General features: G+C 39.6%; 1 protein-coding gene across 1 annotated transcript in view; it reads right to left on the bottom strand.

Annotated features, from left to right (window-relative positions):
* The window catches only part of GART (phosphoribosylglycinamide formyltransferase, phosphoribosylglycinamide synthetase, phosphoribosylaminoimidazole synthetase), a 29771-nt gene extending 21621 nt beyond the window's left edge, over nt 1-8150 (bottom strand). The window contains exons 1-5 of the mRNA XM_068688921.1: nt 8002-8150; nt 3742-3837; nt 2647-2821; nt 1842-1953; nt 538-606 (exon numbers count right to left, since the gene is read on the bottom strand). Of these exons, the coding sequence (XP_068545022.1) occupies nt 538-606; nt 1842-1953; nt 2647-2821; nt 3742-3837; nt 8002-8146 (597 nt within the window). The 5' untranslated portion in view covers nt 8147-8150. The remainder of the gene's footprint in view (nt 1-537; nt 607-1841; nt 1954-2646; nt 2822-3741; nt 3838-8001) is intronic.
* Nucleotides 8151-14620: the final 6470 nt, after the last annotated feature.

Here is a 14620-nt window from a genome sequence, read left to right as displayed (position 1 = left end):
TCTCCTGCTCTGCACTTCACCACCCTGTTACTTGTATTGATTCAAATGGGACTGGACTATAAACCAGACCACAGAAAATATGCAAGTTGTTGTTGATTTCTTTAAAAAAAAGGTTGTTAGTTTATAGCTCCATGAACAGGTGACTGGTATAACTGAATCAACAACAAATAGTAGTGAAGTGGTAGGAATAAGGAAGAGAAGATCTTACACTGTCTTTGATGCCAGGGAAATCATAACACAGATGTGCATGCTCAGTTACTTTCAAAATTTTTATGTTTTTATTTTTTCCCCATGGGGGAACAACTGATTACTGCCTGAGCTATTTTTATATATAATATGAATTATTTTAACAGACTGCAGGAAGTTTGGTTCTTAACACATCTGCCTTTAATTAATAAAGCTGCATTTATGAACAGGTAACCGCTTCTAATTTAAGTAATAAGATCTTATGCGTCCCTGCTATTGGTACTTACATGTTGTTTCCTAAATAACTTGAAAAAAGTATCATCTAAAGGTTATAGTGAGATACACACTTACAGAAACTTCTTCTCCTTCAAGAAGCTCTTCAACAACAACCGTTTCCCCAGCTGTGCCAAAAGTCTTATCCTATATTAAAAATAAATTCTCTTCAGTTCTGTGTTTCAGTCATTTTAAAATACTTAAAATGCAACAAGAAAAACAAATACATCAAGAAAGATACATTCTCCATCCTGGATAAGTCAGTACCAACGATAAAATAATTGCTCCTCTTTTTTATTATCTTTTAACAAATGCAAATTCTATCTTGAATGTTTAAAAATTGCAGATGATACTTAGGCTTTCTGAGTAATTCCTCATGCTCTACCTGCTGAGGTTTGCACCCGTGATACTGAGGGCTATAGCAATGACCATCAAGTCTGTAATATGACCTTTTACTTTATAAGATAGTGAAATTATACAGAATGTATTGAAGGGGAGCAATATTTTCACATTCCAATGCAAACTTTGAACTGACTGTATGTTTATTGAATTAAGAACCACAACAACACACTGACAAGAAAATTTTATATGTCTATAAGACTCTTTAACACAGGATATTTTTCTTTTTTGCTCAAGACAGAATGAGGGGACCACATGTTATGATTTATCCAATAACCATACACACACAACAAATTATGAGTGTAGACTGTGTTTTCTGACCCTTGAAATACAACACGTGTGATATACAACATCGCCTACAAATCGGCACAGCATTGCTGTATTGTAAGAGGCTGTGCTGCAGGCACCAGTTGAGGACCTGACCTGTGTAACTTATTTTCCAGCTCTATGTTCCTAACTGTTCAGATGGAACTGCTTCATTTTGGTTCTCTTCAGATTTTGATGGTCCTAATATACTTGTTGACTATCTTACCTAAATATATGCTTAATTTGAAATAATTCCACTGCAATTTTACTACACATTTAAGTGCTGTGTGACTGGAATCCTAAAGCTGATGTTGCCTGTCAACATACAGCTTAATCACAGTGTTAATATTAGAGCACTGCAGTACCTGTTTCATTATAGCAGAGGCTCAAAAGAAGCAAACAGAAAAAAATGAAAACCATGCTGAAATCAGTGTGGGTCTTCAGTAGGAAAGATTTTATTTTAGCCTACATAAAGTACGCTGAGAAAGAGTGCTCTGCCTCAAGCAATAATATGATACAGCTTCAAAGATGTCCAAATAATGGTTAAAATATTTGACTTCTGTTAGTCAAATTCCTATTATATAGAAATAAAAAAGAGCTTTTCTGACACTTTGACATGGTTAACAACTCATTTTGTGTAAGAACTCTTCCAATCAGTGCATGACATTTCCACTCACCTGCATGATTTCATTAACAGCTTTGCAGGCTTCTTCCTTGTTTGAAGCTACAATTACTCCTTTGCCAGCTGCCAGGCCACTAGCTTTTACAACTAAAGCTGGGAAGTTCGCACTTTAAAGATAGAGAAGAGAGATCCAAAAGTAAACACTCTATATTCCAACCATATTTTGTAAATATTCTGAACATGCCAGTAGTCGAAAAATCAAAATACTCATCAGTTTTCCTGGCAACAGTTTTACGTTATTGAGTAACACACACATAAAATCTAGACTTTTCTTGATATGCTATGTCCGCTGAAGCTTTCTGCTTCCTCTTTTTTTCACACCGTTGAATTTCACTAGTGTACCGAAAGGCTGCTGTTCTTCTAATAATTTAATATTGTATCAATGTTGGGTAAACTGGATAGTATTCTGATAATTAGATCATTATTTGCTGAGTAAGCTCCCACTGCAGAATCCATACTTGTGCAGAAAAGAACAAAGAAGATAGACCATGCTACGACTATCAGACTGTAAGGTGGGTTTCCATAACAGACAATCTGAAAAAAAATAAAAACTTCTACCACATTTTCCTGTAAACTGAACACTGAACTTAGTTTTCATTAAAAGAGCAATAAATAAGGAGCCATTAAATTACCACAGAGTGATAGTGTCATGTCAGATTATCCTTTAAAACCATTATGGATATTGTACTACAGCTAAGAATATTGACACATTAGTAATCATTTGATTGTTTAGGATATCTAGCACACTGTATATGGCTTTAAAAAAAAACACAAAAAATCAATTATGAAGGTAGCTTTACCTGTTAATGAAGCTACATGCTGCTTTTGGATCAGTAAAAGACTTCCATCTTGCGGTTGGGATCTCATGACGGTCCAAGAATGCTTTGGCAAAGCTCTTACTGGACTCCAGCTGAGCTGCCTTTGCTGTTGGACCAAAACATCTCACTTGAGCTGCTGTCAAGTCATCAACGATTCCTGAAAATAACAACACATTATTTTTTTTTCAAATCACCAGATGAGTTGTAGTCATGCAGTCCCAGTTACTAATTTGTTGGAACAAATACGTAGGAGTGATAAGCCATGCCTATTTTACCAGATTGGCCCTAGATGTATTTTTCACTCTAACCAGGAGCAAGTTGTGGGATTATTCTGGGTTGTGCCTGCGTGCACGAAAGGAGGGGTCTGGGGTGCCTGCAAGCACAGTGAGAGGGGTCCTGGGTTCCTGGGTGGGACGCTTTGACACTATATAAGATAATGTCACGCAGTAATAAATTGGCTTACGGCACAGAACGCTGGTCGTTGTGTCCGTTTGTCCCGGGGCTTTCGGTTGGGTTATCCTACACAAGTAACCCTGCAATATTTGGGGCTGAGAAGATCTTTGCAGTTGGTAGGATATTATAAGCCTCCCTTGTTTTATTACAGCTTTTGGCCAAATAGTTAACATTAGACTTTTATGCAGATAATTCTTGATCATGTAAAAACATAAAACAAGTTATCAACACGTTTAGAAAGTTTTTTTTTTTTAAACCTAGTCTCAAATTATTATTATTTCAAAAAAAAAAAAAAGCAAATTCCATAGGAAAAATCCTTAGACAATGTGCTTTTATAGAAACACTTTCATACCTCTTTTATTAAATCCAAGAGCTTAGAAAGAAATAGAACTGTGAATGATATTTTAACTATTACATTGTTCACAAAATACTCTTTGAATTTCATTTTTGTCATGGCACAGCCCTCAATTTCAGGGAAACTGCTCCAGGGAATCTGTTTGTGTTTTTACTGAAGACACTCAGTTGAGTGTCCACACTGTTGAGTGGTAGGAAAAAGATGGGGACTAAAATTTACTTTTCTTCCTAGAATAAGAAAGCTATGATTTTTAGTTTTCTTTCTCTTACCAGCAGCAAGAGGAACCTCTGGACCAACCACAACCAGCCTGATCTCCTGATCTCTGCAGAACTGGGCAAGTGCAGCATGATTGCTGACTGAAACAGCTGTCAAAGATACAAAAGCATGGTAAGACTTCATTTGTTACTCTTGGCACTTGTTTATCACATTAAACACTAAAGTAGAGTTTTCATAAGTCACACATTCTTGAATGGGACGTCAATGTAAATATGGAACAGAGGCATGCACAAATATATAAATAAACTGACTTACAGGTGCATATATCTTCAAAAAATATGAATGCACCCTGTAACAAAATACAACGCCAAGACTCCAAGCAAAGGCTGTAGTTTGACATGCACTGTAAACATAACGTTGCTCATAAAGGTGAGAAAAAGTTTCAGGATTCCCTACACCATCATACAGTAAACCATTCTCATTTCAAAAACATACTGTTTACCGGAAAAAGAAGCATCACTAAACAACCAGGTTAAAAACAACTCACCAGAAAAAAAACTCAATCTATCTATAGTTCAGCCAGTCTCTTCCTGGATTAGACTGACCACGAAGCTTTGCACATGTTCATGCCAGGATGGCGTAGGGGACAGAAACAAGTCACCGGTGGTAGCATTGCAAATGCATTCTTTTTCTGTCTTTCTGTAGTGCCAGCTAAAACCTGTCACGCTAAACCGTGACCTTACTGAAACAAAATGAAATCTGAGTGCTTTTTCTTACATTAAGCTGAACTTAGTATGGGAAGGTACTGTAATTATGGATAAGGATTTAAGGGTAAGGTTTCTAGGACAGTTATGTTTCTGTAAAGAAGCACAGAATATGATGATACTTGCAGTGTCAAAGACTGTGTAAACAAAAGAAAAAGCTCACAAGAAAGACAGTAATGTCAAGTCTCATGATAAAAGATTTACGCAAAGGCAATGCAATTCCACTGCTTTTATCAAGAATAAATAAAGCCAAGGTCTGCAGGGGACTGCAATGTGAACTCGGAGAGTGAACATGCTGCAAGCAGAGCCCAGCGTGGACTGGCTGCCTTCATGGGGAGGAGTCTAACACGTCAGAGTACAAATCTACAAACAGATTAAAGTGCACATCTTCCTTGGAGCTGGAATACTTTGCTCAGTTTTGCTTGTGAAGTCATGCTAGTGACCATATTGGCAAGCGTGAGAGGAGCTATGTCCCCGTCCAGTTAGTTTCCAGTGAAGTGGAGAGAGAAGGCAGAGGCAGTGATGAGGCAGTGATAAAGCATCTTCTGTTAGACACATCCACACAATTTTGGGTTGGTACCTACTTTGCTTCTGCCACCCTGCACGAGTAAATTCCCCATTTCCAGAGGAGAAGGCATAAAAGCAGTATCTGAAACTTGCATTGTGATTACAGATTTATCCTGTTTGGGTGAAACACATTGAACAGATGGATAAAAATTACTTTCCTGATAACCTCTCAACAGGTCATTTACTTTGCTACACCAGCCTAAGTAAGAAAAAGCAAAGGCCTTTGATATCTGTGTGCAATTTCTGCCAACTGGCTTTTAGCTCACAAGAGAGCAAGACCAAAAGCATAGCACACTTGGCTTTAAAGTGTTGATTAACATAAAGGTCAATATTGTCTTTCAGTCTCATGAGGCTGTTGTGAAAGCAGTTCAAGAACAGCAGATCCCAGAGGAAGACAATGGGAGTTCTGGTGGGCAACTGCAGAGGGACAATCCCTGTTCCCTGTGACATCAAGTCACATGAAATGGAGCAGGGAAAGGGAAGAGACAATAAGATAACTGTGATTTTCATTCAAAATTGACAAGCCTCAGGCCTTATCTGCTAGAGTTATGTGCAGTGAACACAGCACAAGATATACATTATGTGGAAATGTCCTTGTAACAAACAGAATGGAGTAAGTCACATTGTTAGCACGTAATTTTAACTCTAACCCTAAATGCCATTTTCCTCATGGTGTAGTCTGAAACAGAACAGCTTTGTAGCACTGTTTTACTTCTCAAAATGACAGCTAGACATGCATTTCAAACCAAACAGAAGGAAAAAGTTAAGAGTTAAGAGTATTTGTTAGGTGGAAACCTAATGTGCAGTAAAAGAAGGTGTCAGGATGCTCAAGTCCATTTGCAGACATGCATATGTGTACCTCAGGATTCAGCGAGCTATTCTATACTCTTCTGGCACTAAATTTGTCCTGCTAATTAAATATAAATCAAGTATATAACAGATTTAGGTTGAGTGGCTAAATATAATCTATAATGTCAGAAAGGATTACTGACTGAAATTAACCATGAAAACTGTTTTGTAGCTTCGACAGGAGCAAGTTTTTAATAATTAAAGTTTATTTATAGTTTTAAGTTCACCTTTACATGTTTCAGAAATCATCTGAGAACCAGAATTTCAATGCTGATTAAAGGAAATCTCATGAACCATAGGGGAGGATGAACTTTCAGAGCCAAATCTTGATGACACAAAAAAAAAAAAACAACAATGGTAGCAGTTTCACAGGCATTGCTGCCCAGGCTTAGACAACATAATAGGGCTTACATACTTCTGAAAATCTGTTTTCCATTTTCTCCACCCAGTAAAAATCTAGGCCCCAGTGCTAGGACTCAAATGCCTGAGTAGATAAAACAAATTATTTCCTTTTAATTGCAAAATAAATAAAAACAGTCAACCTGTTTTTGTAACACAAATTCTAGATTCTCCCTGCCTCCCAGCTGGCTGAGGATTTCTCTCCTAAAGCACATGTGAGGCCACTGTCTGGAAAAAAAGAGATTGGGTACATGTGGTTGATTTCATGGAGGTGGCTTAAGCACTAAAAGGAGGTGGTTTGAACACATGCTCAAATATTTTATGTTGTTGAGGGTGCAGTACATTTTATGCAATAACAAGGTGAGAGAAAAGTGCAGCAGTGTTTAAAAGACATCATTTGAAAAAAATAATAAAAAGAAATTAACTTTCTGCAGGCCATAAAGCCTGGCACTGACTCAATTTATTATGAGTATAAAGATTTCTGTTTGACCTTCTGGGATGAGAAGGAAATATAAGAACATGACTTTCCTGTCAAGCTCTTTCTTGGGCTCTCTCCCTGAGATCAAACAAGACAAAAAAGCTGCCTATGATACTGTGCATATTCAAAGAAATTATGAACAAAGTTATTTAAACTTCCTGTAATTAAGCATTCCAACAGAATTAAGTCTGGTAATTATCTGCTGTACAAGAAAATGACGGGATTCATGTTTCCACATGAAATCGTAACAAAAAAAAGATTTTACTCGTACACATAAATGCAGAAAATGGAGGCATATAATTCTTGCTCACACGTATAATATGTTAATTTTAGTTCTGTATGTTATCACATACCAAGTAGAAAGTTAAGTTGGTTGCTTGAAGTACTTCAGGATCTGGTATATAATGGACACAAGACAGACATTTCGGAGTTATTACCCCTGCTTTTGTACTGATTCACTGTGTGCCTCCAGGCAAACACCTTAGAACAGTGCAGTTTAAACACAGCATGTACTTTCGGATGCTCAATCTGAAAAACCTTAAGCTGGGTTTTGAAAACTAATTAATATGAACAGTTTCAGCTAGAGCCAGTCTGTCAGAGCTCACCACATTTAAGCGAAAAGCTTGAAACAGGCAGTCAGTACTAACAGAAGTGTTCAAAAATAATCCTAACTTCTTTAAATCAGTAAGACAAAGGAATGAACATTTTTCTATGGTTGACAGTTTTAGGTGAGAACGTTTTCTTATGAAAGGTTGTAGGCATTGTACGGCTTCCATGGGACTTCTGAGAATGAAGCAGTGGTTCCTACCCAAAGCAGTCTGCTCTGCCACTCTCCTAGAAGTGCCAGCATTTGCTGCAAGCACAGCTGTTCACAGCTGAAACAGCTGCTGAACTGCACCGCATACCAAGATAAAACATTACCCATTCCTGCTAGGCAGGAAGCAGGAACTGCTACTGCTACGAAGCTGTATTCCTGCAAGAACTTGCAGGAGTTTCAGCCGTATTCTCTACCACCCAAGTCCAATGAATTAACTAACAAACCTGAGATAAAATTCAATGAGTGGTAGTTGCACAAGGCTTTGCTCAGATATTTTTTTCTTAACTGCATCTGTATGATCTCACGTGCCCCAAACCTTCAAATAATAATAATAATAATTATTATTATAACCCTTTCACGCCAACAAATTTTAGATCAATTAATGGAACAATTTATTTGTTCAGCTATCGTATTTTAACCTGGTAGTTTTTCTTTTTACCTGAATTGGAAATTTTTCCATTGTCAGCTGTTCCTGCGTTTCCTGGAGCAACAAACACTTGTTTTACATGTGGGGACTGGGCCAGCTTCCAGGCCAGCGCATGCTCTCTCCCTCCACTGCCAATGACAAGCACCCGATCAGCCATTAGCCTGCACAAAACCAGAACACAAGCAACACAGAATTAGTAGAGCCAGGTTAGGAAAGCGAGAGCTTCACAGATTTAACTGCAGGGTGGAAGGCAGCCCTCAGCAGAGGTGAATGCCACTTTGTTTCAGGCAATGATGTTTCTATGACGGTTTTGTTGGTTTAAAGAAAAAAAAAAAAGTGTGTGGAAATGGATAACTGACTTAATAAGGTGTGATAGAAAATAAATGTCAAACACTGAAGCAACCCACAGGGCAATCCTGTTTTTCCTTTGATCAGACTGGCAACTGTTGTGAGCTTACTGAAGCCTGTGATACAGAACAACCTGTATGACCCACCAGGCTGTGATTTGTAACTTACACACCTTCCTGGCAAATCCAAGCCTGCAAAGTCCCTCTGATGAACTAATTGTTTTAATGCTGTTTGCAACGTTAGGGAGCTGAATGGGACAACTTGAGACTTTTGGGTAGTAATATCAGAAAAAATGTCTAAATACTTTGTTAGAAGTTAAGAGCAATGAGATAGGGAAAACAACTCAGAACAGGGAAGCAGAGTCTTAATGCACATTCCCTTGGGACTGAAGGAGCCTTAGGCTGGTCAGGGTTTTACAAGGCAAAGCCTAGATTTTTCAATAGTTTGAGAACAAACTGCTCCAAAATGAAATGAATGCTCTGTTTCACCCTCCTGATGTCATCACCCTCCTGATGTGCATGTGTAAACACAGCTTCCATATAGCGCGTTGACGTGGACATTACAATTCTGTCTTTGAGGAGTGCTGAATGTTGGCCTTTGCTTTTTAAGATGTGCTTATTTCTGTGTGTATTTTCTACATACTTATGGGTGTAAGTCACCTCAAAATTGCCATCTCGACAATTTTACGGAACAGAAGACTTCACTTACTCTGGAGACGAACATTGGAATTCAGAAAATGGTAAATAAAGAGACAAAATAAGTATGTACATCTTTGGAGGTCATGGACAAGCAAAGGCTAACCTCCTGGGCTATCCAAAGAATAAGCTGTAGTCCATTAGTCACACTAGTCCAACTACATATAAATTGCGTACGCAGGTGCGCTGTTTAAGGTGAGTTTTATTCACAGAAGACAAGCAGTCCCTCGTGAAGCTATTCAGTGAAGCAGAGGGCGAGCAAAGCTATAGATGGGCAGCTGTCCTGTGCCCAAGTGGAGCACTCATTGCTTTCAATAATAAAATGGTATTAGAGCAGTTTCATGCATTTTCAGCAATGAGGATACACAAAAGCAGTTTTGCGTGGAAATGGGCACGATTTGTTTCAAGGACTTGGCATGGCCAGCAAAGAGGTCTGTGCAAATCACCTCACAGTCATCGGGGGCAGGGACACAGCCGAGATAAGAGTTTTAGCTAAACGCAGTGCCCGGCCTCCCTGCACACGTAGCATAACCCCTGGTCGCTGCTTGGGCCTCTTCTGTCGAGCGGCTGGTCCTTGACCAGCGCTTGCCAGTGTGTGCAGGGATCCCAGCACAGAATACATCCTAAGTGCCAGGGGGGATAAAACGCACCCAAACCAGATTTCTAAGGGAAAAGCGGCCTTACCAGAGGCACGACAGACAGCAGGTTTTCAGCCAACTGATAAGGCAGGGCATGTGCCTCTCCCTGATGCCAGCTGCTACTCGGATAAAGCTGCTGGCCCCTGCCCAAGAGCTGCCCAGATGGCTCTGGGGACCCCAGAGAAAGCCAGCTGTCCTGGGAGCCTGGACTCTGCAGGAGATGCTTCTGCTCGGAGGGTACCATGCAAGGCATACACGGAGCCTGGTTTGTAAATCCAAGTCCTCCGTAACCTACTTCAGAGAAGGAGAGCCCCCACGCATTTTAGATGGTAACCCCTTGATAATGTATTTTAGCCCGTTAACAAAGGCATGATTTGTTCAGAGAACAATACTTTTAGGCAAAATAAAGAAAAAGGAAACACAAAGAGAAGGACAAGAGACAGATGATGGATGCTGAGTTGTTCCCTATGAACTAAACATACTGGAGTTAAAATTTAATTGTAGTTTCAGGTGGGAAGAGATCAATAGCTTTCTGTTGAACCATATTTGACAAGATACACAGACTGTAAAGCTGTAGGGGCATTTTAATTATAAACCTCATGGATCCCTTACAATAAGAAAAATACACTGGGGTAAAAATATCAGCTATGCTACACATTTGGGGTGTGAAGGTATGGTAAACCTGTATGATATTACAACCCAAGGGAAAAAAAAACGAGTACGGGGCTGGCTACAATGAAGGGATGTGTTAGATAAAGACAGTAAACTATGTCAAAAGAGTGCTATGTAAAAGAGTAAACATTTACCATGTAGCAGATAGGTATATCCTACACTTAACTAAATCCAGCAAGCACATTTTCACAGACAGTCATCATTAAATAATAATATTAAGGCAAGTTTTATCAATAATAAATTGAAACCTACATATTACTGCATTTTTTTGGCAAGTATATCAGAACTGAATGCAGAGATCCAAACTGGAACAGAGAACATACTTACTCTATCCTATGTGCTGTTGGTTTGAGGAAAGTAATGCTCGAGGGTTCAGATGTGCAAAGAGAAAGGAGAAAAGCAACCTTTGGTTTTAAAATGTAGTGCCCCTGTCCCAACACGACCGCCCCACTGACGACATTGTGCAGGTAGCCAATGAACAGGAAAGTTCAGCCATGTCACCTGGGGGGAGAACAGAAACTCACACACAAACGGCTGAGAGATGAGGAACAAAAAGTTTGCAGAGCCCATCCTTTCACTCCTAAACAGGTGCAATAAATTCTGTCTCACCCAAATTATTTCTTGCAGTTGAAAAATTTTCAATAATTAGATCAAAACATGCACTGATCATTTAAAAAAAAAATGCTTAGCATAGTCCCATGCATGTCAACAGTATTGAAAAATATGGTGCAAGATGCACATTCATGCTCCATCAAGCTTACTGTGTAGAAATAGTTGAAGGATAGACTTCAAGACCCAGTGATGCTGTTACCAGCTAAAGTAACTCATCATTTTGGCAAATCATTTTTTTTTTTCTTCCCAGAAGTATCATGTTCAGTTAACAAAGTGAATAATATATGGCATAAAACGTTATATGGGAACAGTTAAATAGAACAAGCCCTATATCATATGTTCAAATAAAATGTAACCATTCTATAACAATATGGGAGAAAAAATGTGGTTTAACCATTTGTTTTGATTTCAGAAACTCAACTAGTTTGTGCATCCCTTAAACATCATCACAGCAACTTGTATTTAGGGATGTAGCTTGACAAGAACTTCTTCTGGTGGCAATTCCAGCTTATAAGGCTCAAATGTAGTAGTGACAGCCTTTCTTTTTCACACTGACTAAAAAGATGCGGTGTAGGCCCTCTGCCACCCAGCAGTATCTTGCATTCGAAATGAAAATTGCAAGAGTTGACATTTCTTTTTAACTTTAACACTAATCCAGGAGTCAACAATTTATTGTCAAACAACCAAAGGCCATTCACAAAACAGACGATTTCTTCTGTGAGGATTACCACACAGTTTTTATGGAGGAAGTATGTGAAATCCTTAAATCCTCTCATAAAGAGGCAGAAGCCAAAAAGATTCCAAAACGTGGTACATTATTACCTTAAGCAACCATTGTCTGCTTTTGTAAAGAAGGAAGATATGTTTGTCTATAAAAGAAGTCTTAAAATAAAGACAGATGGTATTTCAGTTAAAGGTCCATTACCAAGTCCTTAGGCTAAATAAGACAGGAAAGCAGAAGCAAGCTAATCGCTCCACGTATCCAACAGGAGAGGACAGGAGGATACAGTGAAGACAAGTTGATTTCCAGAGTCTATCCCTGAGGTTGCCAGCAGCTAGTCAGCAGGGAAGAGCATCAGCCTAGAGACCTTTATCCTCCACAAAGCTGAGGCTCATTAAGAAGCTGGGCAACTCCTCCACTAGGTCAGGGCCTGTGGAGCAGAGAAAACAAAGTGAGCAAGGCAAAACCAATGTCTGACAGCTTTCCCCAATCTGGCTCCTTCAAAAGGCACAGTGAGCTTTCAGATACAGGCAGAAGTGAAACAAGGCTACAAATTCAGGAGCTGTTAATGGGGAAGGGGCATGAGCCTGGAACAGATCCGGTGTGCAGCCTTGGGGGTTAAACGGAGCTCCCTGGCTGTGTTAATGCAAAGCTTACAAAGATAACTCTGTAAGCGTAAGAAAACATCAGCTCCTTAAGCTATTACTGCCCAGGTTTCAATTTCACGTCATAAGTGCATGGTGCAAGTTACCTAAATATTTATCTCAGCTAGGTGGAGTCTGGAATAAGCCATCATTGCCTCATTGCCTCACCCCTAACTAATTGTAAGCAGTGAAAAGGTGTAGCTAAAATAACATGGATGCAACGTAGCACAACCATTAATTAAAGGGCATTACTGGGGGCAGGTTACTGCTTCAGACAGTGTCTGTAAATTAAGCTCCAACGCTGCTGGGTTTCTCCGTGCCTTGGCTGATAGAGCTGGGTATAGAGCGTTTTGCTGTGGTAAACAAACAAGCGAAATCTTGAAAACTTGTGGAAAAAGAAAGGTGTCAGAAAAAAAATGTAATCTTAAAAGATACTTTTTGAAGTCCTAGTTCCAACAAAATAGGAATTGAGGATGAAGTAACAATATTAACATTTAGGTACATCTAAAATTTTGCACCATGTAGAATCCAAAGTGTTTCAGCACTTCACAAAACCATATCTGCTGCTAAAGGGGGTTTACACTGCTGCAGAAGTTTACACATGCATTAATACTCACACGCATGATTACTCTGAAATCAATGGGATTGTTTTTCTAAATCAGTAATAATTAGGTAACAGTTAAAGAAATGATTCAGGGTGTCTGGATACAAAAGACTCTCAGGAAGAAAAATAAGTCACTTAAGTATGTGAAATGAATATGGGCTCAGGAGCTTTGCCTCAGGCTTTGTATTTGGAAACCTGCAAATCACAGAACACCAGATTAAGGTTGGCATGCAGAGCAATGCTAGGCTAGAGCCAACACAGAGGGTGGCATTTCATGAGACAGCTGGACCCATACGGATACCTCATTGTCACTGGAAGGGATGTCTTGAACCCAGATGTGCTTTCCTTTTCCTTGTACTGCTGCTGATGCTCACCTGAGCATAGTCCATTAACTGTTCTTTCACAAAACTAACCTGAGCAACAAAACAGCAACAACACAACAAAACAGATTTTTGCTGGCTGAACTGACTAACAGCGCAATCAGCCAAGTACCAGAGGCGCTAAAAATGAAGGGATGGGACAACATGCCTAGGCAGGACGGGATAAATGCAAGACTCACCTTTTAGACAACAGCAATCTATTGCATCACTGAATGACTACCATTTAACCTTAGCCACTGCCTATTTAAAAGCTGCAATACCTTAGCTTTGCTACACTGGGATTGTGGAAACCTTTTCGTTATACTAAATATATGGTCCAAGCTCAGAGCATCTTAACTCCTACCCTTCCTAGAGCTTTGGCTATAACATGGCCTGGCAGTGATAGCACTTACTGGAAATACAGAGAATCCAAGCCTAGCATCACTAAGCAGGCTCAAACCCACACCCTCCCAGTGCCTTGGAAAAAAACTCTTACCACTTAGCTTTGTGCTAAAGGAGAAAGTTCACTCTTTCTCTTGAAGCTAGGCAAGAGAACAAGAAGAAATAAAGACCCGTGGGACACAGGAATAAGACAAAATTGAAAGGTTCTGCACTTCAGCTGCCGCTCTGCTGAGTTCAGTATTAGGTTCCAGCCCTAGCAGTCAGGACAATTTATGCATTTTTTTTTTCATAGAATGATAACGGGATAAAATATTGAAAGAATATCCTTGAGCATAAACCAAAACCTAGGTGTTCCTCCTCCCAGCTTCAACAGCTGGGCTGCTGCTGTACTGCGCCCCATGAACCTGCCATCCTTCACTCAGTTCCTGAACTGGCCAGCAGCCAGGTATCATGGTCCTAAATCCTCACAGGCTAAACATGGCTTTCCTGCTTTCTGAACTAACATTAACCAGCAGCCTAAGCCTTTTGTTCATAAGAAAGTAGAGTACACTGCACATCACAAATGCACAAAGATCTTGATACACATGAGGTGAACGCCATGAGTGCAAGATCTCAGTGCACACAATGAGAGCTCCCAGTCGGCCATCTCAGAGAACCTTTGCCAACTTCTGGACCATGTTCAAGCTTGGACAAGAAAACAGAGTTTGAAATGTGCAGGCTACAGGTTCACTCACTGGTGTTTCACAACTGGCTTACGCTGATCTTTGCTGGTACAGCCTGCCATTGGTCCAACTCTCTTCTCCACCTCCAGCCTCTCGTTCCCTCTCCCACTCCAGTGCCAAATGTGTGCAGTCAGTTGGATCACAAAGCCAGTAAAAAATGCTGGAAAACTAACACTGCAATGGTAACCAACTTGATAAAGTAATAATAACAAAA

This window comes from Anas acuta, chromosome 1 (assembly GCF_963932015.1).
Source record: "Anas acuta chromosome 1, bAnaAcu1.1, whole genome shotgun sequence".
Lineage (NCBI taxonomy): Eukaryota > Metazoa > Chordata > Aves > Anseriformes > Anatidae > Anas > Anas acuta.
Note: the sequence above shows the minus strand (reverse complement) of the source record. Positions and strands in the feature narration are given on the sequence as shown.